Below are 27,487 nucleotides of genomic sequence, written 5' to 3'. Positions count from 1 at the left end.
TTCTTACATATATATATATATATATATACACACACATACATATACACAAAAATATAGATGTCATATTTTCTCCATAAAAAGCTGATACTTAGCTTGTAAGTAGCCTAGAATTTCTGATAAACCAAAGATAATTTTGAATTCTTCATTACTTCCAAAGAGAGATGAAAGAAAACTTTTCTTAAGCCTCCAGTGCAAAAATTAACAGAATGAAAAACAGGATATTGATTGTTAACACAGACTAATATGAAAAAAACCTGCTCAGGTCAGCTGGACACAGAAGGTGGTCAGATTCTCTTCCTATCCATGGTGTTGACCTAAACTGTTTTTTTTTCTGAAAGCCTTTACAACTGCAACATCTGCAGATATCACAGTTCTCATTAGGCTTTGCCTTTAAGAGCCCTACTGGGCTACTGAAAGTTGAGGATCACAGTTAGCTACATTGGCTCTTAACAATCCACTGCAATCTTTTTTCCCCAGGAGGCATGCAACAAGATAAACTGAAAGCTCAGACTGCCACATCTTGGAGCACATTCCACTTTAAGCTCTTAGATCACAGACCAGTTAAAACTCCATCCTTGGAGCAGCTTATCTCCAATCCTGTAAGCTGCACATCTTCAAGGTTAATGCATTACTGCCATTTTTCTTTATATTTCAGCGATTTTTAAACATGAAATTATATCTATGTAAATATATGGTAGCATCAGTAAGTAAAGATACAGAATACGGAAAAAAACCATCACACTTGTCTCACGATTGATACTAAAAATGGGAGCATCTGAAGCATCACTAACATGCACTTATATTTTAGTCTAAATATTTAAGGACTATACAACTCATTGAAAAATGAAACATCAGCGAATTGAAGAACAATGTCAAATATGTCTTCTAAATTCCTCATTAAGTGTCCTCAGTCATATTTCAAGAAATTATAAATATTTATAACTTTTTTAAACTATTGGTGATGAATCAATCATTCTATACAGAACTATTCCACAAGTTGTTTTAGTGGTGCAGTGGCAATTAAAAAAAAAAAAAAGCTTAACAGAAGTTTCATTTCATCCATGAATGAGTTAACAAAGGAGAAATGCAGACATTAACTGCACAGTTTGTGGTCATTTCTGAAGGAGGGGGTGTGCAACAGAAAGGGCAATATATAGAAAACAGAAAACCTGCAGAGAAAAATGCAACAAACTGATATATTCAGTGTAGACTAAACATTCAGTCTCTCTCTCTGGACAAAAATGATCCCAGCTATTCCCAAACCAGGAATTTCCTGCTACTATCTCATGAATAGCACTGCAAGTGAACTTGAATGATATGAACAGTACTCACCAGAGACAGCTCATATCTGATGGGGACGTGCCTCTATAAAATCACACTGGCAGTTTGAAAACAGAAGTAACAGCAAGGGATGGGAAATAAAAATAATATCTATTTATGGTTCAAATATTCAGTTTACAGTGGACCAGGAATGGGATCTAGCAAGATTTTAAGTTTACCATCATTAACACATCTGGACACGGGGCAGGACAGTGGCCTACACAAAAAGCCTGGCCAGAAGACACAGTGAAGAACCTGCTGCAGGTCTGTAATAGATATGGAGCAGGATGTGTTTCTCAAATGATTCAAACCTGGTAAAGTTCAGAAAACATCACAAAGGGCAGGTATGTTTTTCATCTATTGAAATTAAACAATGCACCAAAGAGGTAAAAATGCTTGCAAGCCAATCTACCACTAAACTTGTATCATCTTCTGCAAGTTCCTAAGATAATTGGTTTTATCTGTATTTTAAGAATAATTTCCTTTTCAATTAGATATAAATGAATTCATTAGCTTTCATCAGAACAATCTGCAGTAAAAACTTCAAGTACAGCTAGATTAATGTCAGGATATCCTTCAAGATTTATAAAATATAAACCAGAAGTTGATTAGACGTCGTGGAGCTGAATCCAACGGAATCCAAATGCCCATTAGCCAAATAAGGCATTGTCCTGTCTCAATTTCCATTTTTTTTAATGTTTTCATGTGCTCTGCTCTCTCAGTACTGTCAGTGGTGACAACAGGGAGGTGGCCAGATAAGGAAACAGTATTACCATAGCTGGATTAATCTTTATTTTTGTAATATATACTTTTCTGATGAATAAAGAAATCAACTCCCAAATGTAAATGAATAATACAGCATGGAATCTTATTGTTTCCTTTAAACAAGAAAAGTAAGGAACAAGTGAAAGCTATTGAAAATTCTATTGTATGATTCAAATATACTAAGTATTTCTGTTAATTTCTGACAGCAGCCTTCTCTTTGGCCTCACATTACCTGCATTCTAGAGACAGAATTTTTTCTTTTTTAAAGAAATATGAATTGATGCACAGTTCACTGAGGACCTGATTTCCTGCTCAAGGCTGGTAAAGCACTAGCAATTCATGGAATGTAATGGCTGGTGTCATACAGAGGGTCAAACCATGATCTCATGGTCTCTTCTGGCCTTTACTCAAGGACTTATTACCCAATTTTGCAGCTAATGTCCTTGGAAGTGAACTCTATTTCCATTTTAATGCAGAACTAGAAGATGACGCTGAGGCTACATACACATCTGACTGAAAGTTGGAAGGTAACAAAAGAGAACACTCAGGATAATAAAAAGCAGCTGCAGAAGGAAAGTTTTAAAGCAACAGTGCACACACTTGAACTAAGTGTGCCAGACAATACTTTCATAAAGTTAGGCAAGAAAAAACCTGGAGTGTTTACAGAGCTGCAGAACTTTTTAGGGTTAACTGTGCTTCCATCCAGAAAGCAAGTGAGCAAGAGAGCCCAGAGAGTGAGCAGCAGACAGACAGACAGACAGACATGCTACGGTGCACAGAGATAGAATGTTGTAGTGCGAAGGGTCATTTCCAGGACCTGCACATCCTGATACAGCTCCAGGGAACACACATTATAGTGCTGGAGCAGTGAATAATTAACCCTCTTTGTCTCATTTTCAAACCCCCCACCCACTCCCTTCCCTGCTTTCCAAACACTGGAGCTGGATACACTGGAAGGAGTCACTCAAGGAACAAGGGCAGCAGCAAACTGCGAGCTTTGCTTGTGAACAAAGGGAGAACTGCACACGGACTCTGCTGATCATCTAAGTAGAATCAACAAAGAATGGAAGTTAAAGGACAGCAAAAGCGAACACAGCCTTATTTCTACGCTTTTTTATATGTGGTAAGAATTATTCTTCTCCATTTTGGAGTTGGAGAAACTACCTGTATTAGAAGAAATACAGTTTTCCCAAAATAGAAATTCTTAATCTTCGTGATAGAAGAAATGTGCTAAAAAAAGCACACAAAGAGACAAACTTCAGAAATATTATAAAAGCCAAAAGCAAATGAACAACTTCTCTTCCAGAAAGTAGTGAAAAATCTCAACTTCCACCATATGATGAAAAAGAAAATTATAAAGGATCTTCCTGGATGCAAAGTGAACTCTACTAAAATGCAAGAGAAAGAGGTAAGGCTTTCTTCACCTGAAAACTGCAACACATCAAATCTCAGTAACTGAGCATTTGTTCAGCTTAATGTGGGGACAGCTGTTTGAGTCTCTGCTTGAAGGGGGAAATGCAAGCCTTAAGTCTTTAGCAGAGCTAACAGAGACAGAGAAAGACAGGGAGAGAATGGGCTGTGCTTAATAAAAGCCTTGCTCAGGTTACAAAAACAAGCATTTTACTCACCCCGACCCCTTCAAGTAAGGAGTAAATTTAGATGTCTCAGTTCGATAAATCTCTATGGTCCCCCTTGAGACTGTCAGCAGTGTTTTATTGTCTGCAGCTTCCTGACCCTCACCTGATAAATTAGGAAGTGCTGAGATTAAAACGGAAACCTCATACATAATTTCTGAAGATATTTTTGGGGTTACCCTCTGAGGAGAAATAGGATTCTTAATAAGGGGAAATATGGGAACTGCTGTCTGCCTACGCACATGCTGCTGGAGACTAGACACTTGGGAGAGGAGGAGTTGCACATATACAACTCGAGCATCTGCCTCTGCATCAGTTTGTACTCAGAAGGAGCAAATCTACATAGACTGCACCTAAAGGGAATTGTTTTGCATTCAGATTCATCTATCACTCTTTACTGCTGCAGAAAAAAAAAAGGGAAGCAAATGCACTGCTTATTTTTGACAGCTACTGATTTTTTCTTTTTAATCTTCTGAAATCTGAACATCGCTATAAAGGGGAGACCAGACCCCTGAACCCTACCAACCAGAGATGGACACAAGACAGGATTTGCATTTTTAAAACTCGTTTGCGCCCAGCAAAGCACAGAATAAAAAAATTGGATACCAGCTCGGACATGGTTACAGTATCTGGAAATAGCAGATGAGCAGTTCACTATCCTGACCATGCTGGCCTATCTTCAGGACCATCCTGGACCAGAGAGGAACAGAGAGCTCTTACACCGTACGCAACTCCTGAGCAAAATACAGCCCCTGAAGACATTCCTCTGCACACAAAAATGCCCCATCCTCTACACTCCTTGAACGGACCTGGAGCTGGCAATGGATATTTGCCGCCTCTCTCAGTAACAGGAGCACCCAAGCAGGACTACCCAAGCGAGGAACAAGGAAACAAAGTGCACTGGGCAGCACTGCTGATCCTCCTGCTGATAATCCCCACCATTGGGGGGAACATACTTGTCATTCTGGCCGTGTCCCTGGAGAAGAAGTTGCAATATGCTACCAACTACTTTCTGACGTCCTTGGCGGTGGCAGATTTGCTTGTGGGTCTGTTTGTGATGCCAATTGCCCTTCTCATAATATTATTTGGTAAGTGCAGCGTGTTTGTTTTATCAGGTTTGCATATGGGGTACAATTTTGGGAGGTCTAATTTAAACAGAAAAGTAGTTTGCTTTCCAGCATTACAATTTTAAAAATCACTTGAATGAGGGCTGCTAAATCTTCTCTCCTCATCTCACTACAGCCTAATGTCTTTATGGGAAGTACAACTATGTGGATATTCTTTCCTTTGAAACAAACCATTCAAAAATCATCCAAGACTCAAAAATATTCAAATATGAGCTGAAGCACAGGGAATGACATTTTGTACAGTGTAATACAATTTTTAACAACATCAGCACAATGTTGGTATTTGTTGTATTATATTACACTAATTGCAGGCAGTATTCTCTTAAAAAAACTTGAAATCAAGGCTAGGTATCTGTTTAGTACACTGAACAGGTTTTGAACTTTCAATGAGTAATGCATCTGATTTCACCTGAGTATCACTCCATGAGAAGTCATATATTTACATGGTCAGTCAGAGTTGGTCCCTGGCACTATCAGTGACAACAAACTTTATCAGCACTGGTTTCAGAGAAACTGATTTCCTCCCACCCTGGGGAAAGCCACAGGTTCGTAAGACATCACAAGTAAATAATCTGTCAAGCCAAGAAAGCCTCAATCCATGTACCTAATGTTTGAGATACGTATTTGTCATTTAGTCTGCTTCATATGAAATAAAATAGGTCTTTTTCACATGAGCAAACATTGGATGTGACATTTTCTTTCTCATTAGTCCTTACAGAACAAGCATGACTTTTCCACAGCCCCTCACATACAGCTTTATTTCAGATACTGCTTCTGACAACTAATTAGAGGCAACTCCGTGGGAAAGTCTCTCTCTTTTACTGCTAAATTTTCTTTAAGAATACATTTTAAATTGTTTATTTTAATATCATAAATGGAAAAAAAACAATGAGACATGTTTTTCAAGAAACTTAATAATTTCTAGAATTACCTTTAAGGTACACTGGGTCCTAAGAAAGGCTGCAGGAGTTCATTTTTCCCAGGCTACACTCTAAGAGTTGCCTGAGCAACAAGCAAACACAGTCAAACTATATTTCAGAAAGGCCATTGGTAGTTTCTGTACAGAAAACTGGTATCACCTTATTAAAAAATGTGTTTATTCAGTCATTAAACGCCTTGAGAATTTCTGTGTATTACAGACTTCTTCTCCCTAAACAGAATTGTGAACAGGTCAGAATTCAGCATTGAGATCATAGAATAGGCATTTTTTTTCCCAAAGCAATAGTTTCTAAAAAAAAAAAGAAAACTGAATATACATGACTGAGACAGTGATTTCTAACACAAAAAAACCAGTCACTTATAGGAACCACTGGTATGTCATGTATGTGCACATGAGTGGGAGGCAAGAAGCAGATATGCATTTCCATACTTACACATGGATGCTGTAAGTGCTTAGTGCCTGCCACAGGTCTCATTACTAACAGCAATAAAGCTACTAGCCATAAAAAGTACTAGTGTTTACTAGCAATCAATATAAAGGGAAGGCAAATCCTGGATTTTGTGGAGTAGGTTTTTGGTAGTGGTGGAGTTTTCTTGTTTTGGATTTTATTATTATTTTCATTCTGCTAGACTAACAAATCTTTCCTTTATAACTTCATAAGGATTCTATTGCTCCTTAATCTCTCAATTAATCCACTGCTAAACCCTGGTTACAACAGTTTAAAGCATGCTAGGAATCTTAATTCAAAAGTCAAACAAAAATGTCTTTCATGGTGCAGGAAATTTACCAGAAAGTAGTAAAATCAATTATAATTAATTAAGACCACAACCCGCCTTCCACACAACAGTGGTTAAAACTGAAATTTCTTGCACACAAGTCTCTCTTTGGCAGCCAACCAGAAAAACTCCTCTGCCTGTTCACCAACTGAGAGAAGATGCTGAGGTGTTTATAGAAGTTCAAAGCACGAGCAAAACATGAGGAGTTACTGGAACGAAGACAGAAGAGACATTAAATACATAACAAGTCTAAATCTTGAAGCTACATTAGCCAGACAGCTACGTGAACAAAGAAGTCATTGACAGCCAGACTGCAAACTAAATCCAGCCTCCTGGCACCTCCACACAGGAATGTTTCCATAATAATGAAAGAGCTGGGTGCAGCTTCTAGATACAGAGTACAAATATTATGCTTCCGATTTGGGATTGATAGCTAATTATGTGGAGAAGATTTGAAGGAAAAGGTGTGAACTGAAGTGCAGTCACATTAGTTTGTACAGTCAGGATGTTAATGTGTCACAGGGTGTTCAAAATCAAAATCTGCTACAGGCATTGGCTCCACACCCTGACAGAACATTCACCAAAAAAATCTTCAGAAATGGACTGTATCTGTAATAAAGAGCTGCCCCTTTTAAAAATAAGTAAATAAATGAATCTGTAAACTCACTTGCAGGTGTAATGCTATGAGTAGCACATTATTTATTCTCAGCAGAGCAACCAAAATGTACTCTGGTACAAGCATACACAATAATTTTGATTTAGGACTGTGAGTGTCAGAACACATAAACATTTCATAGCTTTTATAGCTTGCTAAATATTTCTCATTTCTTAAAAAAAAAAATGAGGGCCCACTAGGAGATAACTGCATTCTCTGAAATCTAGCTTTCCAAACAGTTACCCAAATTTCTAACACTCAGAACTACTGAAATTCATTGAATAGTGAAATTAGCAAACAAACTTGAGAAATTCTCCCATTTGCAAAGCCTGCAGCAGGAAGAAGTCTGATGTCCACAGCTTGGTGGGCAATGGGCTACTTGAAGACAGCACATGTACCATTTTTTAAAATACATGATCTCATCCTAATAATCAGCCACTTAAAATCAGAAAGCAATGCTGATTATCCTAGGTTACAAACCATTATTTTAATCTATCACAAGCAACCAGTCCTAATCTTCCCCCATTACTGATGATAACCACAACAGATTTCCCCTTCTTGCTTGTGCAAACTGCCAGAGAAAACTTTAATCGGGGACTACTTTCCACAATCTCAAATCTAAAGATATCAAGGGTTTATCAGAAAGTAAGCCTAATAAAAATACTTTGATTAAAAAAACCTAGAGAACAGCCTAGAGACACCAGGCCTTGGCAGCCCATGGAGCCAAGCACATGAGGGTGAACACTGCACATGCAGCTACAGACACACACACCAGTGTGAAGATTGAAGCTTAGGCTTAAAGGACGTGGTGACTGAAAATATCCATTTCCATATCAGCAAAAGCATCATTATATAACAACAACAAGGGCCTTTACAGGTAACACATTTCTGCAGCCCTTAGAACAGAAGAATAAACGGTTTCCAAGTCTATTTAAAGACTTCTCTCAATCATACTTATACATGTTCACAAGCTGTGCCTTCTCTCAAGCTTTCTGAAAACATTTTGGCTTACAGCAAGAGCAGCTCTTCTATACTGTACTTTGTTTTAAGGATTACACATTTCTAAAGTATTTCCTATAAATAAAGCTTTTCTTAAATAAAGATTAATCAAGGGTAGACAGTTGCGGTAAAAGCTCACTTCACTACTCCAAAGGTGCAAGACAAATCTTAAAGCATGTATTCAGTCTTATTTTGACTCAAAATAAGCAAAATCTCCAACAGCAGCACTGCTGCAGTGCTGGGAGGATCTGAGGCAAAGCTTGTAGGAAGAAGGATTTTCTTTTTAACTTATACCAGCTGACAGCTGGAGAAAGCAGACAAATTTTCAGGCAGGCATCTTTGTCAGGTAACCGAGGCATTTTAGAAAAAAATTTTTTAAATCTAATCCCTATTAGTTCCCAAGAAAAAGGGGAGTGGACAAACTCTGCCCTGTAAATGCTGTGGTCTGCTTCCACAATGTAGATCTATAGTAGGAGAATCAGAACAGTCCAAACTGAGCATGACCTGCTAACGGCTTTGTATCACTACTTGGCAGGATATACTCATCTTACATTCTGAATTATAAAGCAGGACAGCAACCAAGCAGGTCGCCATCACGTTCAACGGTCAGAGATGCTTTCTGAGCCATGAAAGGAAATTAATATTCCATTACTTCCCTAATTCTAAACAAATAGAATAGGCCCACAGTGATAGACAGCACCACCATCACCACAAAAACACAAGAACTCAGCCCAGAGCATTGCCTCAAACAATGGGCACAATGCTTCTAGCTTTGATTTGTAGGTGTAACCTACAAATCAAATTAAGTTATAGCAAAATACACCACAGAATGAATCCTAGATAATTGTGAGACTCTTCTGGACTTTAAAGTATCAGTTTCATGGTATTTGTTTCATTTAAATAATAACCATCATCTTCAGTTCCTATCAGTTACTGCATTTAAAGTTTACTTTGATTTTGTTTGGACAAAAACCAGCATCTCTCACACACACAAATACAGCAGAACATAATGCTATAATCATGAATATAGCATTATTATAACCTGCTGCCTTCTGCACCCAGTACAAAAATAGACAAGAATAAAGAAAATAGAAAGCTTTCTCTGTTCAATTGCACTTGTCAACTCACAAAAGCTCTTACAAGTCAAAAATGTACCAGATTGCTTTGTATCAGATCACTGTTTAGATGTATTCTTATTTCAAAGAAGTAAAAGGGCCTTTCGTTGCAAAGTATTTTCTTCCGCAAACAGTAAATTAACTAAAAAAGGAAAGACTTCTTACACTGGGATTCTCCAGAACTCAAAGCAGTTATAATCCAGGGAACGGCATGCGAGTACTATCCAAAAGAAGTATTAGCTGTTCACTTGAAATCCAGCTGTGTTATCTGCCATCCTTCAAGTTGTAGAACACACTTTCTATTGTTCATGTTTTATTGGAACAAATCCTTCATCACAAAGTCAAAAGAAGCTGTCCGTTTTCTGGAGTGAGCAAAAATAGTTCAAGCCCATCAAATCAGTTACTTCTTTTAACTGTTTGTTTGTTTGTTTTAATTACAGCTGGTTACATGAGCCACAATACATTTTGGTTTTTCTTTTTAAAGGAAATCTGTTCCAGAAATATACCATACCTTACTGCCAGCTGAAAGTCTAGGCATGAAAACTAAAGATGAGTAAATGTTTCATAATTTACTAATTACAACTTTCTCATACCTGCCTGACAGACTAAGTTTTTGAAGCATAATTTCAATGATAGAATCTATTTCAGGAAATAATTATGGTAGATACTAAAATTTTCTGATTAATAAATTAAAAGCAGACTGCCTCTTCCCCTTCTGCTTCACTGCCTACGTCATCTTCCCCTGGAGCCCTCTGCTTTGGGGTGGCTGAGGTTCAGCTCAGGGCTCCATCCATCCATTCTTTTTGTTTAACACAGAATGTCTCCCAGCACAGGTAAGAGTGCAGACAAGTACTTGCTATGTTTGCCTTCATAAAATTTTCCATCCACTGGATTTTATAACTCAAGCCAAAGCAGCACCATTATCATTTCCATCAATCAGTCACGTTACGAAAAAATGTTTTAATCTCAAATGACTGCAATGTTACTACACTGATAAGACTGAACATTACAAAAAGTCCAGCTCATTTGTTGTTCTCAGCACACAGGTCTATTTATGCTGACCAAGGAAATTAAAACCAATCTGATTTATTAGAAATGCAATTTTCCCCCCCTAATCATCATTCAACAAAGAACTGATTGCCCTGGCAATACTAATAATGTACTTACTGATGGAGTACAGCTGAATTTTATAAGGGAGGAAAATACATTTAGTAGATCAACTTCTACCACGAGAAACAGAAAAATTATCCTCGTTCACACATTCTTCCCTGGGACTACAGAACATCCTTATAGACACACAGCACTTACGTACACCTCAAACTGAACACTGCTCGCTCTGGATTGCAAGAGAAGCTACTTCTGAGTGAAAATAGAGCAGTTAAAAAATAATCAGTTAATAGACCAGTAATCAGTAAATAGACCAGTTAAAAAATAAATACATCTCCATGAAAGTTCATTTGGTATTGCATACATTGATAGGGGAGACACAGCTCTTAAAAATACAAGCCTTTTGGCAGTCTGAACACTATAAAACCCTTATCAGTGCAGCTGACAGACCCTATAATTGCTATAAAGATTAAGGACAAGTAACTACTCTAAGAAACAGGATACCAGACATAAAATCCAAGCCATGGCTCTTGGGGAAACAAAACAAAAGGACATGCACAAAACTGTTCAATTTTTATAAAATCATAACTGAGACAGGACGGTCCTACTCTGTCACATTAGTGTTCAAGTGTATATGGCCAAGAGACACAGCAAACTCATTTTAAAGATGTGTGAACAAGATTCTTCAATATCACTCATAAGATTCAACAGTGGCTCTACAATGACTAACTAATATTTTGGTTATGACTCATTATCCCCTCCATTTAATATAACCTTGCATCACAAGACTATCAAGCAGAAACAGCTGAAAATAATCATTTAACACTAGGCTCACAAGAACCAAACAGTCATGGTCCATTTTAATAAACTTTTTAATCCAGAGTCCTTGCCACAAAAGGACAAAAAGGCAGGGAAAGGTTTATAGCACACAAGTAGCCTGATGAATATGATGGCAGCAACCATGCTAGTTAGGAGCTAATTACAGTATAAGACAGAACCCATCTGAGGCAGTGACAAAGTTCAGTTCCTGTAGTACTATGAACTTTTCAAAGTTACTGATGCCACAGGAAAATGACACACTGAAAGTTCTCAAAAAGCTTAGATTCTAATGAGTTTTTTGCTCTCTTTCAGACAATACCTGGCCTTTACCAACTGCCTTGTGTCCTATCTGGCTGTTCCTTGATGTCCTCTTTTCCACAGCTTCCATCATGCACCTTTGTGCCATCTCCCTGGACCGCTACATCGCGATAAAAAAGCCAATCCAGGCCAGCCAGTACAATTCATGGGCTACAACAGTCATCAAAATCATCGTGGTTTGGCTCATTTCAATAGGTATGTGGGACCTGGAGACTGGAAAAGGAACACGGGAGCTTTTCATGACCAAAACAATAGGTGAAATGCAGGGAAAATGGAAAATTTGGCCAAGTACTATTGATTGGAGTACCATAAAAACACTCAGACTGGTCGAAGTCCACCTCTTGGATCATACATAGCTACATCATAAAAATTTGCCTGAACCACTGCTCCTTATTAGGCTCACCAGAAAGGCCAAGGATCGAGTCAGAGTATTAATCATCACTCTTCTTCATGGTCCTAAAAGCTCAAAAATCAGAAAACAATATCTGCGTGCATAGTATGTCTCCTGAGAAAGCAGGATTTCATGTTCCTGTGGTGCTATATTTTGTCCTAAACACAACTTTAAGCCTTGAACAGATGTTGGTAAAACTCCGCATAAAGGAAGTACAAAAGGATTAATTATTTATAGCAAAGATATAAATCAGTGGCTGGTAACATCCAGGCTAACACTGAAGGCTGAGACAGCATACAGAAAGGCTAATGTCTAACAAAAAAACCCCAAACAATCAAAACAACAAACTCTGAACAGTTTATATAAAGAAGTTTATACCAACATACAAACTTCTATGATATCAGCGTCTCTGTGATGTGCACGTAGCATGTCATCTGTCTTTAATGCTTAAAAAAATGAATCTGTTAAATGAGCTAAGGAAATGAAAACATTTAATTCAAATAATTTAATACATGCTCCAGACAGCCTTAGTGCTGTATGCTCTGTGTGCAAGACCAAACAAAATTATTCTTCATTATTAAGGCCAGTGAGGCATAGGAGAATGGGTACAGCCACATCCTCGGCTAAGGCAAACCCCAAATTTCTGAGTTGAAAAAAATTCTGTAAGAGCTGTAATGATAGGAGAAAAGATGCTATCTCTATTCTATCACCAACCCCACTCCCCCCCACAAAAAAAACCAACTTAGCATGACAAGACACTCACAAGTTGACCTTTTAATGTGTGATTTATTGCCATTAAACAGCACTGTACTTTTCAATTTCTTTTTATCTAACATAAAACTACTCTGCAGTTGAGCCAGGTTCTCCAAATCAAAGGTTAATTTGGTTGAATCTTCATTTTAAATGCTTTTTGTATCTGAAGGTGTGCTTCTAATTAAGAAAGGGATCAAGTTGCTGAAGGGTAACCCATTTTGTTCTTACCCAACTTCAGTAAGCAGAGTAGCAGAGGAATACAGTAAATCCCTATATCTCATTAAGTGGTATCAGAAAACTGCACAAATCACCTTCACCAGACAGCAAGGAACCTGTTGTTTTTGTTGTAATGTCAGACTGCTGGCAAATGAAGTGCTGACTGTAATTTAGTGGTTATAAAAAATTCATTTAAAAGACAAGACTGTTAACATTTTTTTTAAACTAGTGGTGAATTACAGAGCTAGCCAGCCTCATTTAAACACTCCTAAATATGCAGGAGACTTTAAACAACAAATCCATCTCAAACACACACTGCATAATTCTGGCAACTATTTAGCTACTTGTATATATGAAAGAGTCGAGCAGAGTGAAAAAAATCAGCTGTCTGTGTCCAGTCACTTGATGCGGTTAATAGAAGAGGGAAAGACAAGATTTATGTATTTACAAAACTGCCCTTCAACAAGTGCAAAGGTTACCCAGGGGAAGAGAAAAAAAAGGGGGAGATGGCATTAGGGAAACATATTTCACTGGAGGAAAAGCCATACTAATTCTAATAACCAGAGTCAAAGCAATTCATGTGTTTTACACTTGAAAAGTTGGCAACGTCATACTGCTTCCTCAATCACTACGAGTTAGGCCCAATCTCCTCAGAAAGGGCACTCTGTTAAAGCTCAGCCTGCCAACTCTTACAAAGTACTGTTTGCCCAGTTACCCACGTGATGCTCTCCACACTTCACGTTGTGTTCCCGTGCCTGCTCCAAAGCTCAGGAATTACCTTTCTTTAGAAACCCTGAGGCTTCGGGCCCAGTGAAGCGATTGCAAGCGATTGCCTTCTGCTGAAGCACTTGTTTTTTCTCCTACAGGCATTGCAATTCCAGTCCCTATCAGAGGCATTGAGGATGGAAATGGCAACTCTACAAACATCACGTGTCTCCTGATGCCTGATCGTTTTCATGACTTCATTCTGTACGGATCAGTGGCTTCCTTCTTCATTCCCCTCGCTATCATGATCGTCACTTATTTACTGACAATCCAAGTGCTGCGCAAAAAGGCCTATTTGATCAACAAGCCGCCTCAGCGCTTCACCTGGTCAACAGTGTCCACAGTCTTTCAGCGTGACACAACACCTGCCTCCTCACCAGAAAAGGTGGCCATGCTAAATGGCTCCAGAAAGGACCAGACTTTGTCCAGTGACATGCCTATCTGCAGGACATCCACGATTGGGAGGAAATCCATGCAAACGATAACCAATGAACAAAGGGCGTCAAAAGTTCTGGGGATTGTGTTTTTTCTTTTCTTGCTGATGTGGTGCCCATTCTTCATAACAAACATCAGCTCAGTTCTGTGCAACTCCTGCAACAAGGAGGTTTTTCAAAAGCTTTTGGAGATATTTGTTTGGATAGGGTATGTATCCTCAGGAGTGAACCCTCTTGTATATACACTCTTCAACAAAACATTTAGGGAGGCTTTCAGCAGGTACATCACTTGCAACTATCGGACCACAAAGCCTATCAAGGCCCTTCGGCAGCGCTCCAGCAGGATCTCTTTGAGAAGCTCTGTAGCAGAAAATTCCAAGCTTTTTGTCATGAATGGGATGAGAAATGGGATTAACCCCATTATGTACCAGAGCCCAATGAGGCTGAGGAGCTCACCCATCCAAGCATCATCGGCCATTCTGCTGGATACGTTGCTACTCACCGAGAATGAGGTTGATAAGACAGAAGAACAAGTCAGCTATGTATAGTGGAATGGCAGCCATGTCCCTACAGCATTACTGTATGTATTATTCTAGATAACTGCACCGTAAGAGGGTATAAATACTATTGTTTTCTGTTATTTATGCAAGCAATATCTTATAAATTTCTATTAATTCCTCTCCTTCAAAGTCTCCTCTACTTTAACCCCAACCCCATGGTGGCAACCACAACTTCATTCCATGACAAATGACTCATGCAGAACTGTAGCCTAAGGAAGAGGGAAAGAAATAAAAGCTAAATCAGTTTAAGTATCTGACTTCAGTTCTCATCACCTTCAGTCTCTTCAAAGCACATCTTTATAAGCGTTTCTGTACAAACACTACTCTAACATTTGCTTTGGCAAGAAGACAAAACTTTGTAGGTTGATGCTCTACAATGGAAGCAGCAGAGGGATACAAGCTCACTGGTTTCAATTTAAATGTCTGTAAACAGAGCAGCACACAAGCTCACTGCGTTCCCTCCTCTCCTCTGCTGAGACTGAGTATCCACACAGGAGCTTTCCTTGTTCTCTAAGGGGGTGTAAAACACAAGCAGAATCACTCGCTCTAGAGACCAATGTACAAACCCGTTCCATAAGGGACAATCAAAAATTCCATGTATGAAAATTATCCCTTTACTGTAGGGATGGGCAGAATTTAACCCACTTGAATTTCATCTCCATTACATATGCATAAGCTCAGTGTTGCCAGATTGTTCACTGAAAACTGCCCTTTTTTCTTTTCATACTAAGAAAACTAATTATTTAATCAAAACAATACAACACACACTCAATGATCATAAGAAAAACAGGATACACAATGCCTGGAACATCCCTATAAACCCTATATGAACAAGCTTCCTTTTTAATGACCATGGATACTTCAGTGAAAGCCTCCCCTCATCCAATGTAGTTCACAGGAAGTAGAGAAATAGCAGACAGAACAGCTACTTCACAAGAAAATAAGAGCACACATTTCAGAGACAGCAGACACAACAGAACTGGCTACACCTGCACATATTCACAATTTAGCTGAGCTCAAAATGATTTAATTGGACTAATGGCCAATTACAGGTCCCAATTTGCACTCTCTCAAACATGCTCAAGACTTTAGTATGAGCACAAAATTAATAGAAATAATTAGTCCTCACAAACCATAAAAGCTACCAGAGTCTGTTATTCAGGAAATCAGAAAATTCTGACAGCTCCAGACTCTTTGGGAAAAGAAATCTGATTTCCCCAAAGTACTGGAGTTCTTACATCAAGCAGCTAGCTCACCATTTTTTCCATAGTTTCCATTTACAGTAAAATTTTCAGCTTGGGCTTTGTTTTCATTTTTAATATTTTCAGCATTCTTTGGTTACACTAAAATTATGTACAGCAAAAGGCTTAGGTTTTTTTCATCTGCAGAACAGAAAGTACTAAAGCTAACGTGTCCCTCCAACATTTATTTATATATATTTAATTTAAAACACATGCAAGTTCAAAACAGAGTCTACTGTAACAACTGCCAGAGATTTTCAGGCAAAAGCATTAAAAATACATCTGTGGTACTTGCAGTAAGTTGTCTTCTTCTTCCCAATTTTGGTGATAATCACTAGCCACTTAAATCAGAGTAAATTCTAACTGTTCTCCCTCCTCTTCACTTAATCAAAATTTGTTTAGGGGGATTCTGTAGTTAAAAGCCAGAATGGAAGGACAGATATCTGTAAAAGACACCTTCATGAGCAGTAACACCAAAAGGCAACCACCACTCCTGAGGGGTTATTGTCCAGCAGTCAGAAAGCAAGAAGCAGTCATCTTTGAAAACTCTCTTGATACTTAAATAAATCCATATTAATTAAACAAAAAATGTTCATCTAGCAGGCAGCAATCACCTACTTTGAGCAGAAACTTATATTTTCTCTTTCCAGCAGAAACATCACAGCTGGCTCACAGCACACAGAAAAGCTGAGAGGTAACTCAGCTCTTTTCTGTCTGACCCTGTTCTTACACAGCTGTCAAGTCTGCAATCTGTCTTACACGAGGAGTAATTTGCCCTAATGTCCCACAGAGAAAGATTCCAAGGCCTCTTTGCAATCAGTGCTTAGACCTCCACCAACAGGAAATCATCCTTGAAAAAGTCTCACCCAACAGAGATGTATTTTCTCAAGCCAGTATACAGGTTTCTCACTTTTAGTAACTGTAAATAGAAGCTCAGCATGTTCTGGTTACTGAGTTCAGTGAGCAACAACAAACCTCAATCTAAAGGACTAGTGCCTAATAAAAAATCCAATCTTTCTGCAGGCAAAGAAAATTTCTCCATAGAAAGAAACATATCAGCCAAGAAAGCATGCACATTCCATGCTTCCACTTTCCAAGTGGAAAACATTCTGCTTAACATGCTAAGTGCAAGGAGACATTGCTCAGAGCTTGTCCACTTGCAAAGCAAACAAGCTGAGAATTCAGGTAACAGCCTTGGAAAGCAGGACAGAGCAAGAAAAAAGACGAAGACGCAGAACTATGAAATAAGAAAACATAATGGACAGGGGAGTTCTTGTTTTAGCAACTGTATCTACAAGAACAGATCTGAACAAAGACATCACCTTCATTAGTAAGACATGATGGAAGAGTCACTGCAAGCTCCTGAAGGAAAGCACCAGTTTGTTGTATGGTAACTACAGACAACATTGCTCTTGTGGCATCAACAAGCACAACAGGAGGCTCAGGGCTACATCCATGAGTATTGTCTTTAGGAAACACAAATTTATAAAATATACTTTTATATGCTGTCTGCAAAGTGAACGTATTTTCATAGCATTATATTTGTCAGGTTTTTTTCATAAAGATAGCAGTATAATAACAGATAAAGCTTTGCAGCCATTTGGCTGAGAACACAAACATTTTTACAGAAGGAAGGGGTCATGCACTTCCCCCCTTAACACACAAACAAAAAAAGGGATTCCTTTCTTTGGAGCAAAATGCTGCCAGTTCTTTCCAAATCTGACCCACAGCAAATCAGCCACCTAGCCAGCTCTATAATCTCTACACAATAATAACTCCAAGTTATTATTGTAAAGAGGCAATAAAATAACAAAATAATAAAGTCCATAAAATAACAACTTAGAGATATCTTGTTCAACTTTTATCATTATCACAAAGACCTTTATCTGGCATATTTAATTTCTTTTTAAACTACCGAAAAGCAAGATAAAAGTCAAAGCTGATCTGCAACATCCAGGCACTATGGGAAGAACACTTCAGAAGAACAATGAACATGTATGGTGGTTGTTTTGTTGTTTAATTATTTAAAATACGTTAAGAGACATTCAGCCAATGTTCTGTCTGCCTATCTAATTAAAAATTACAGCACAGACATGCACATAAGGACTCAGCAGTCTTGCAGAGAGGAAAATAATGGAGTTTGAAGCCTACCAGAATAAGTGTCTTGAAATGCAAATAAAGGGATTACTTTACAAAAAACTAAACAAAACAACAACAAAATACACACAAAACAGACAAAACCAGAAAAATCAACCAAAAATATCCCAATCTTTAATTCACTCAGAAATAGAGAAGCAAGAAATTCCGCTAATCTCAGCTATAGTGATGTGATGTAAAATGCATTTTGTGAAGCCAGTCCTAAACCATCTATAAGCTGCAGGCCTTTAGCTACCAGGAAACTTACAGGCAGCTAGAAGAAGATATGATTCAGTTATCTTGTATCCTACAAGTACAAAATTCTTCCTGACTCTATCACACTAGACCATACTAGCATCAATTTTCAAATGCAAATACAGTTAAAATCAAGTGTGAAGCTGAAGGCCCTGAGAAGAGAGGCTGATGCTACAAGCTGATGCTGTATCACCTGCACACAAGAGGCACATAGGATTTTTTTATAGTGTTTCACAGGAAGTGTTGCTTTTCTACACCGTTTCCATACTGTAGAAACATCCCCATCACCGCAAGCTGGTAAAAGAAAACAAAAACATAACTCCCCTGAAAAAAAACAAAAACAAAAACATAACTCCCCTGAAAAAACCTTTTTCTAGGCTGCTGTATGTAACATCAGACTTAAAAAGCAAAGCAGTGTCAGCAGAGTGAACGTGATAAAGGCACACTGAACAACCTGGGACACTGGAACCCAGAGAGGCAGAACATTGCCAGAACTCTTCTGGCTTTTCACCTTGCAAGCTGGAGCCAAGAGTCCCAGAGTTCTGGCCAGTTCTCAGCACTGACTTAATATTACCATGAAGCTTTAGACTTTTTTCTTCATATTGATAAAGATGCCTACGTACAACTGCTCAGAAGCCTTCCTTTGTTTCACTTCCCCTTTGGCTCTCTAGGCAACCATTAACATGGCAAAAACAACAATCAGGAGAGACATAACTTCCATAATTTTGTCTTAGCAAAACAACATGGTGTTTACTATCAGTGTCCATTCCCATGAGAAAGAATGTTTTGTCCAGTAGAAAAGGAAGACTTTTGCCCTGCAGAGGAGAGGAAGCCCTTTCATTTTACAATGGGAAGCTAGGTACAAAAATAGGAAAGATGGCTTGCTAAAAGTGTCCATTTTTACTCTTATTTCTAATAATTCATGTCAGTCCTATTTGTCAAGCCACAGCTACAATTCCTTGCATCCAGGTATTCAGGTCCTTTCCAACCTCTGAAAAACAACATCACACTCTTAAAAATTAAGAGCTTTTTACTCTCTAAAGGATCCTCTTTACAAATGCTCTACACAGGTAATGGCAACTCACTTTCAAATTCATTAAACCCTGCACAACTTCAGTGAAAGTCGAAGGCTTCTTCTGATTATAGTAAGATTTCTGCTACTATTTCTTTGAAAGGGACCTTCATTCTCCTCTGCCAGGAAGACTGAATATGACAAGATAAAATGTGTTGGATTGTAAACAAAACCCTTTTAATCTTTCCTATGCAAGAATTAACAAGCAGATACATTTCACTAAATTCCTCTTCACAATTAAAACATTGAAAAAGTCACTGGTGCAGATCACATTAGAGTGACTGTCAGCCTCACACTCAATTACCCAGATCATCGGCTATCTGCCTTCTGGATAAAGGTAGGTTAGAGATATAAAGGAAACAAACTGTCCCAGTCTTCCTGGAATAAAATCCAAGTATCTGATCTGTTTGCCTTACAACAAATATATAGCCTTAAAATACCACAGGCTATGTAAACACAAAGCATACAAAAGCAGGAAACATTACTATTTCACTTGCATCATCCTAAAATGAAAAATTGAACAGAAGCCACGCAGAGTTCTTCATGTTTGGGTAGTCTGCACTTATCATCTGAGACAACATTTTCCCTCTGGGACTCTCTGGAGGCTGCATTGTTCCCTCTCCTGTCCTCAGCCTTTTCCCAACAGTATTGCATGAAGACAAAAGCAGCATCCTACAACTCAAGTCCCACTTCCCCATGACTCTCATTCCCCTGGATTTAACAACTGCTATGAGAGCATTAAACGTTTTTAGTTCATGCTTGCAAGCACTGCTCCATCCCACATTGAAGCTTTCTACCAATCAGATTTGTTCTATCCATAAAACATCTATCTCCTCATTTTGTATATAAAGTGTTTAGATACTCTGCAGCACTGCTCTAACAATGTAAAAATAAGGCTGACTACATAATCCAATCACATCTCACTCTGCAATACCAACAAAAATCAATTCATGATCTAAAGTGGTAAAAATTTTGATAAAAATAAGTATTTCCATTTTTAAAAAGCAAAACACTTTAAATTTATCATGTTTTCCATTGCATCATAATAATTTTAAAAAGCAGACTGAAAATCACAGGTGATTTAACTGCTGTTTCCAACAACCATAAATATTTCATAAACCACTTCAGCAGAAAGAATCACCAATATATAAACATCAACAATTATGTAAGTTTGCTATCTGTGATCACTGGCAAAAGGGGCAGGACTGGGAAAACAGAGATACCTTACAGTAGCCAAGTCAATACATCATTTCTCTTCTTCCTATTTCACAACACAGCTTCTTGTTCAGCCCTGCATCCACACTGCAAGCTCCAAATATCCAAAGCTTCATTAGTGCCTCTCTATAACTTTACAATAACATTTTACTTAGAAGTGTCTCCAGTAAGAGGTGGTCCTTTTTAAAAAGAGAGAAGATGTAAAGTCTCAGGTTTTTGCTCCACACAATTTTGACTGGTTTTTTTTTTTTTTTTTTTTTAGATAGCAAAAGGAAGAGGAGGTAGTTTTGAAACAATTCTCTTGCACCAGAACATGTTCTGATGATTTAATATTGTGGCATGGAAATGATCTGCTCCAAAATCCATAACTAGTGCCTAATTTTTGTATGGGACTAAGCCAAGAAGGAAAAAAAGCCACACCAAGTCCTATAGCCAGCAAGCTGTGCTTTCCATCCCCAGCCTGAACTTATGGACTGTTTCTACACAGCCAGCAAAACCAAAACTAACAGCAGCAGCTCTGCTGGTTAAGGTTCAATTCTACACACAGGGTCCCCTGGAAAGCTTTGGGGAGCCCAAGAATCAGACAAGGAGGTTTTTGTGTTATATAAATAAGACCTGCAACACATTCTGCACTCAAGCGATGTGATTGATACTGCTCTGCTCACTTGGGTGACTGCAGACATTCCCACAGCCAGGCAAGCCTGCATCCAACATCCCAGAGTGAAACTGTAACAGCAGCACTAACCCTTGCTCCCCTAATCCTCCAGGGATTGTAACTGGGGGATTTCTTATCTTTCATAACACTCTGGAAATTTTAATCTTGCAATTCTTAGGTAAAACTTAAGAACCTAGACTAGAATATTCTATCTAAACCTTGATTCATGAATTCTGAATAATGAAAAAAGCCACATACATTCTTTTGTATATTTTTCCAGTAATTTGAAAGCCCAATGATAAAAAAATTACCATGCTTAAAAAAATATAAAAGAGGTAATCTTCAAGCTCAAGCAAAACCTTATTGCTCTAAAAATCAGACGTCATGTTTTATTACATTATGTTCTATCACATTTTGCTTTGATACTGTCCTGTTTTCATCACCAACAATAAAAGTCAAGATGGGCTCTTGAGTGAGTATATGCAGGGCTGTATGCATGTGATAGCAAGGAACATTCACAGAGGAAAACAAGGACAGCAAAGCCTTACAGAATGTTCTGCTATGCAGATGCATTACCTAAAATTAGCAGTTTTGTGATGTTTACGACACTTTTAGTTCAAATGCAAGAGGAAGAACATTTATTCATAGATAGTTGTAACAACAGGAGAAAACAAACTGGGTATTTATGACACAATGTGAGTTTGAGGGCTGTAGTTCTGTCATGTTCAAGCAATGGTGCTTTTAAGGAAATTATCATCTTGTGACTGTGCAACTTCCTCCCTTATATGGCTTTTACTATTCCTATAGGAGGAACAGACAGAAGTCTGAGGCTGCTGAAGTGTACAATCCAGCAGACAAATTCACACCTCCAGCATACTCAAACTCATGAATGCCATGAATTCCCCAAGAAAAACGCAGACTGCATTAAACAAATGTATCTCTTATTTCAATCCTAACTTCACAGTTCCCTTTCTGGAACCACATACAAAGAATTCAATGAGAACTCTTTTCATAGGACCTTCAGTCATGTTTCCTTCACTTAAAATGAGATTAATTTCTGGGATTTAGCCCACTGTGTCTCAGACCTGCTCACCTCCAAAACACTTCATTCAAAAGCTCTGAACCCAGCAGCTGGCAAATCACTGCCTCTTGCCAGTATTCAATGCTGTGCTAGTGGCCTTTACAAGTAAATCCAGTTAGACTTCAACAAACAACAGACCTAAGAAAGAAATGTCATTTTAGCCATGAAATCTGACAAACTCACAACTCACTTGGTCTTTATGTATCTGTACACTGGCATTGTTCAGCTGGGCCAGAGCACACAACCAGTTATCAAGCGAAAAGTGTTGGCAAATACCACAGCCTAACACAAATCTTTTGCCTCCAGGAGCCAGTGGTAATCAGCTAAAAAGTGTTAGTCCATGACTACCAAGAAAGGTGGACATTAGAATTTACAAAGAAATGCTCCTCCTTATTGCATAAATAGGTTCTGGACTGCAAGTCTCCAGAAAGGGAGGGGAAGAGGCAGGATAACATCTGAACCACTGTACAGCAGGTGAAAGAGTCAAAGATGGTGACACTCATTTCCTCATGCTAGGTATGGAGAGAACAGGCCCTGAACTATGCTGTTCCAGCAAGAAGCCAGTACATGGTAAATGGTTTAGCTCAGAGCCTTGAAGGTTTCTCATTTTGGTAAGTGCTATCCATGTCCAATTGTGTTTTGCATTTATTGAAAAGAAAAATTACACTGAAATCTGAGCTCAAAAGGGCTTTGTCACAACCTGTTTTGAAAAAAGATGCCTGAAACTATGGAAGGCATGCATGGAATTTTTATTCTGTACACTGATACAGAAGTCAGCTAAACAGACCCCTTGGCTTCAGGAGAGGCAGAGATTCCTAAGCAGCAAGGAACGAGCTGTGCTGCTTGGATGTAACAGAGCAGAAGCACTTGAGAGACACCTGCTGCCCACTGAGAGAATCTGTCCTCTTAGCAAACCACATTCAATTATCCTTCAGATGGAGCAGAACAGTGCAGAGTCACTTCCATGTGGGGAACAACTTGGCATGGAAAAGCTGACTGCTCACATCAGTAACCCAAGTTTTAACCGCATCTTTAAGAACCTCTCATCCTGCTTTTAAGGGCAGCTACCAACCCAAAAGAAGATGTGAAGAACGATTTTTAAACTACAATTATGGACCCAAGTTTGCACCAACTCCTCTCAGCCACACTCAAAAGTTGCAGTTTGGCTCAGTGCTCAGATAACAGAGATTATTATATTAACAGATGCAGGTGCAGTCCTTGGGGAGCCTTTTAATTCCCCAACCACCCCTTAGCCAAGGGACCTGCAGGGCACTACAAAACACGGTTTCAGCAATAGGTTTCCCTTTAGACAAGCAAAGGAAACATTGTGACGATTTTGTGATGGGCTCAAGTTACAATGTAAGCCCAGGAACTTTTCACAATTTAACAGTGGATACTTAAGAAACACAGACTATTTCAAGGTCCTCCTTCAGTTTTTTTTTTTTTCTTATTCAAAGTCACAACATTTTAGATAGCCATTAGGCAGATATATTTGTCTGACTACTGCTGCCCTTAAGAGGCTTGGCACAAGCACAGTATATTTAATTTTTAATTAACTCTCAATCCTGCAAATACTAATTTTTCATTCTATTTGTCAACTTCATCTAGTTCTGTTCAGACAATTAAGCCACAAGTCCAGAAACCCACAGAAAGACTCATTAAACATCTGCTGAACATTAAGGAAGGCCTCTAATCCTAAACCAATCTCTCAGTTTCTTCACTTTTCGGAATTCATTCAATTAGCAGTTGAGTCGCTCTGTGAAAGCAGTAGCATACTCATTTTTTAAAAAAGTAACAGACATTAAATTGAAGGCTGCAGGAGTGACCAAGGAAGACATTTTACCTGAACAGAATGAAACCAAGTGACTCCACAGCTGCCCGCCTCACGTCATCATTCACATCACTCACCTACAAAAGGAAAAACAGGATATTCAGAATACAGTTAAAACACTTGAGGACCATGTTTTAGGCCAGATGTCAAGAAGACAGGATTATAGAGAAAGTTAAAATCATGTTCAGTCTTAATCCAAACAGCCTCACCTGTGTTTGCACAACAGCTGCAAGATGATCAAAGAAGAGACAGACCTCCTCCTTTAGAGCTTATTTTTTTTTCCCCAGCCCATCATTACACAGACTATTCACTGCAAACCTATTAGCTGGGTAGTTCAGGTTCACGTTTTAATTTTTAATAGGTTCCTTTCCTGTGATACCAGGTTGAAAGTCTGAAAGTCTACTTACCCTAATGTCAGAAAGCCCTGTTAGTTCTGCTCACAATACCAAGTAAAGCTTTCATCACTACACAATCTCTGATTTGGACTGAATATTAACAGAATATTAACATTGCAGACACAAAACCTGACAAAGTGATGTGCTTGCTTCCTGACCACAAATTTCTTCCTATGTGCTCCTAAGGCCACGGTACTTACAGCCACATGCAGCAGGCGCCTGATAGCTTTGTTGTTCCCTGAGCCACAGTATGCCATAGCCACAGTGTACATGCCAGAACGACGGAGAATTGGGTCCTGGAAGAGAAAGCATCAATATTTCATATCCATCCAAACGGTGACTCAGTAATTCTAACTTTGAATCTGTTCCACTCTTGTGGAACCTGCAAACAGGCCACAGGTCAGCCTCATTGCTTAACTGTTTATTTGGGACAAATAACAGGACAATTACCAAAGCAGGGTTGTCATTACCAAGTTCAGGGGGAAAGAGAGTCTGCTATGCTGCAGACTGCCCAACAGTATAGGGCAGAGGTGTCATTCTGCTTCTTACTTGCTATCTGCAATAATCACTACCAGAGCCTTGAGATGACCCAGCCACAGCAAGTCTCACCTGTTTTCAACCACTACATCCTGATCTACTCCCTGTTGCTGCTCACATGACTATGAAGACCAAGTATAAGGCTAAAAAATACACAACTAAGCAGTGTTGTTCTTGTATTTTTGATCAGAGTGCAGCAACTTGTGAAATGGTCCTACTTCAGACCTATGTAAGAACTTCTCTGGTTCACAAGAGTCAACTCACCACAGCTGGAGATTCATAAATGCACAGGAAGAGTCAGGGATTAAGTCACAGCTCAATTTACCTTATCTCTGCAGAGACTCTCAATGAGAGCATCTGCCTCCTCCATCCTCCCATACATGACCAGAGCGATTCCAACCGCGAGGCCTCGCAGGATCTTCTCATGCTGGGTTTCCTGTGCGTAGCCAACCATGTCCTCAATAGCCTGGGCATTTTTAGATCCCAACATAACCAACCCCAGTGCCAGGCCAGCTGCCTCACCTGAAATGCAGAGAGAAGCAAAAAAGTCAGCTCTGTTCCCAAAAGTAATAAATACTGCATTCTAGAGAATCACACCAGATGTAGGCCAAGAGATCACTTCTAGACATCACCATGCCTAACAACTCCATTATTCATGGCAAAATGTGTTTGTAACCACAATTTAGTACTTTTCTCTACCAAGCTCAATTATCCCTTCCTTGGACCAACAGCTGCTGAGATCACTTTCCTATGAAGCCCCACCAATGCAGCAGTAACTCTCACAAGCTTCTCCAAGCCTATCTCTCAGCTCAAAAAAGCACATGGCTCTGGAGAACAGCCACACTAAAGAAAAACCGTATGATAAAGAAAAGAACAGAGCAAAAAAGGGGCTGTTTAAAGACCTAGCCTGTCTTATCAAAACTTGCCACAGTGCCAGTCATGACAAGATCTCTGAACATTACTGACACATAACTAAAGAACCATAATGATCAGGAAAAGGTCAGTAAGTAAAACACAGCTAGGAACAATCTATGCTGCTAACAGAAAACCTGGGGGAAAAAAAACATGACAAAAAATCCCAGGTGCCTGATAAGGCCTCAGATGGTTATTTGCTTTGAAAGCAGAACATTTACCTGTCACTGCATCATCCTGGTATAGATTTGTTTTCAGCAGATCGTACACATCCTGACGTGCTGTCCCCATGGCAGCCAGCCCCAAGCCCAGGCTGCCACCATGTCGCACAATCTAGAGAAGCACATGAAAGTTCAGTCACAAAGCAGGGAACAGTATGGCTTCAGCTGAAGCAGACATCTTTCCATCAATATAAACCTGCAACCTTTTAGCCCCAAACCAACCCAAAATGATCTCTTGACCTGCTAGAAATACCACTTTCACAGTCTCAGGCAGAAGGTCCAGTGAAAGAGGCAGAAGATAGAAGAAAAACAGTTCAAAAGCCCATAAACAGTAACAGAAGCTTAGCACATAAGGCTTTCTAGTACTTCAAAATGTTTTCCCCCACTGAGTGATTTATGTAAAACCATAAATCTGTGCCATGTGTAAAAACCACTAGTTAATAATAGCTTTTAAATAAAAAGGTAAAAAGGTGTCCACTTAAAAACAGTCTATAACCTCTTTTGCTCTAACAATGGATACATTTGCAGTAAGACTAGTGGCATCTGTTCATGGAATTAAAAAAAAAAAAAAGTAATGTGAGATTCCACAAGGAGAAAGAGGGAACACGCTGGGACAATGATCTCTTCCCAATTTAAAAAGGTATTTTTCTTAGAGGTCTACAGACACTAAGTGCAGAAGTAAAACACTTCTTATTGTGCAAGATGCATTAAAACTACAGGTTATGTCAGCAGAAACATTTTGTGGCTTATTTCCTTGACAACTAAGCTGTAAACAATAACAGTGCCTGAATGCTGCAGGTCCACTAGCAAAACAAAGCGGATATAACAAGTAGTAAATATGATGAAGCTACAGTCACTGTCAAGTACACAAGAATTTCCTAAGAATCTTACCTAAACCTTAAGCAACAGGTTGTTAAAACCAACCTTTAAGACCCAGTGGAGGTCTAAGTACCACACTGCTGCTTAATTACCTCTACCCCCAACTACTAAACCAGCCAGCACCCTCCTGCATACTCCCAACAAAACAAAGGCTCATTGCAGAGTTCAGTACACACATCATTACTGGCATTCTTCAGCTGGTTCAGCAAGTAGTCAATGATGTCCCCGCCATGGTTGGCATGGATGAGACCCAAGGCATAGAGGCCTCCTCCCTCCTGGTAGGCTGAGCCTGGAGAGGTGTCCTTGGGCAGGTAGGTTGCCATTAGCTGTAATGCTTCTTTCTCATGACCCTGGACGTCCAGT

The 27,487-nt window shown here is 39.0% G+C and overlaps 2 protein-coding genes across 2 annotated transcripts in view; one reads left to right on the top strand and one right to left on the bottom strand.

Annotated features, from left to right (window-relative positions):
• PSMD1 (proteasome 26S subunit, non-ATPase 1) overlaps positions 1 to 27,487 on the bottom strand; it is a 66,222-nt gene that overhangs the window by 26,902 nt on the left and 11,833 nt on the right. Inside the window, exons 12-16 of the mRNA XM_038145215.1 lie at positions 27,301 to 27,474; positions 26,246 to 26,357; positions 25,438 to 25,634; positions 24,776 to 24,871; positions 24,193 to 24,257 (exon numbers count right to left, since the gene is read on the bottom strand). Coding sequence (XP_038001143.1) covers positions 24,193 to 24,257; positions 24,776 to 24,871; positions 25,438 to 25,634; positions 26,246 to 26,357; positions 27,301 to 27,474 — 644 coding nt within the window. The remainder of the gene's footprint in view (positions 1 to 24,192; positions 24,258 to 24,775; positions 24,872 to 25,437; positions 25,635 to 26,245; positions 26,358 to 27,300; positions 27,475 to 27,487) is intronic.
• On the top strand, positions 74 to 24,186 carry HTR2B (5-hydroxytryptamine receptor 2B). The gene is made up of 3 exons (XM_038145221.1): positions 74 to 4,807; positions 11,570 to 11,770; positions 13,802 to 24,186. The coding sequence occupies exons 1-3, from the start codon at positions 4,498 to 4,500 to the stop codon at positions 14,680 to 14,682; spliced, it is 1,392 nt and encodes a 463-aa protein (XP_038001149.1). The 5' UTR covers positions 74 to 4,497; the 3' UTR covers positions 14,683 to 24,186.

This window comes from Motacilla alba, chromosome 9, assembly GCF_015832195.1.
Source record: "Motacilla alba alba isolate MOTALB_02 chromosome 9, Motacilla_alba_V1.0_pri, whole genome shotgun sequence".
Classification (NCBI taxonomy): Eukaryota; Metazoa; Chordata; class Aves; order Passeriformes; family Motacillidae; genus Motacilla; species Motacilla alba.
This window is presented reverse-complemented; position numbering and strand designations above follow the sequence as displayed.

Bases quoted from the DNA above. Each gene is read 5' to 3' on its own strand.
- HTR2B (XM_038145221.1), top strand. From the start codon at position 4,498: ATGCCCCATCCTCTACACTCCTTGAACGGACCTGGAGCTGGCAATGGA. The intron at 4,808-11,569 runs GTAAGTGCAGCG...GCTCTCTTTCAG, and splicing joins CCTTCTCATAATATTATTTG to ACAATACCTGGCCTTTACCA. The intron at 11,771-13,801 runs GTATGTGGGACC...TTTCTCCTACAG, and splicing joins GGTTTGGCTCATTTCAATAG to GCATTGCAATTCCAGTCCCT.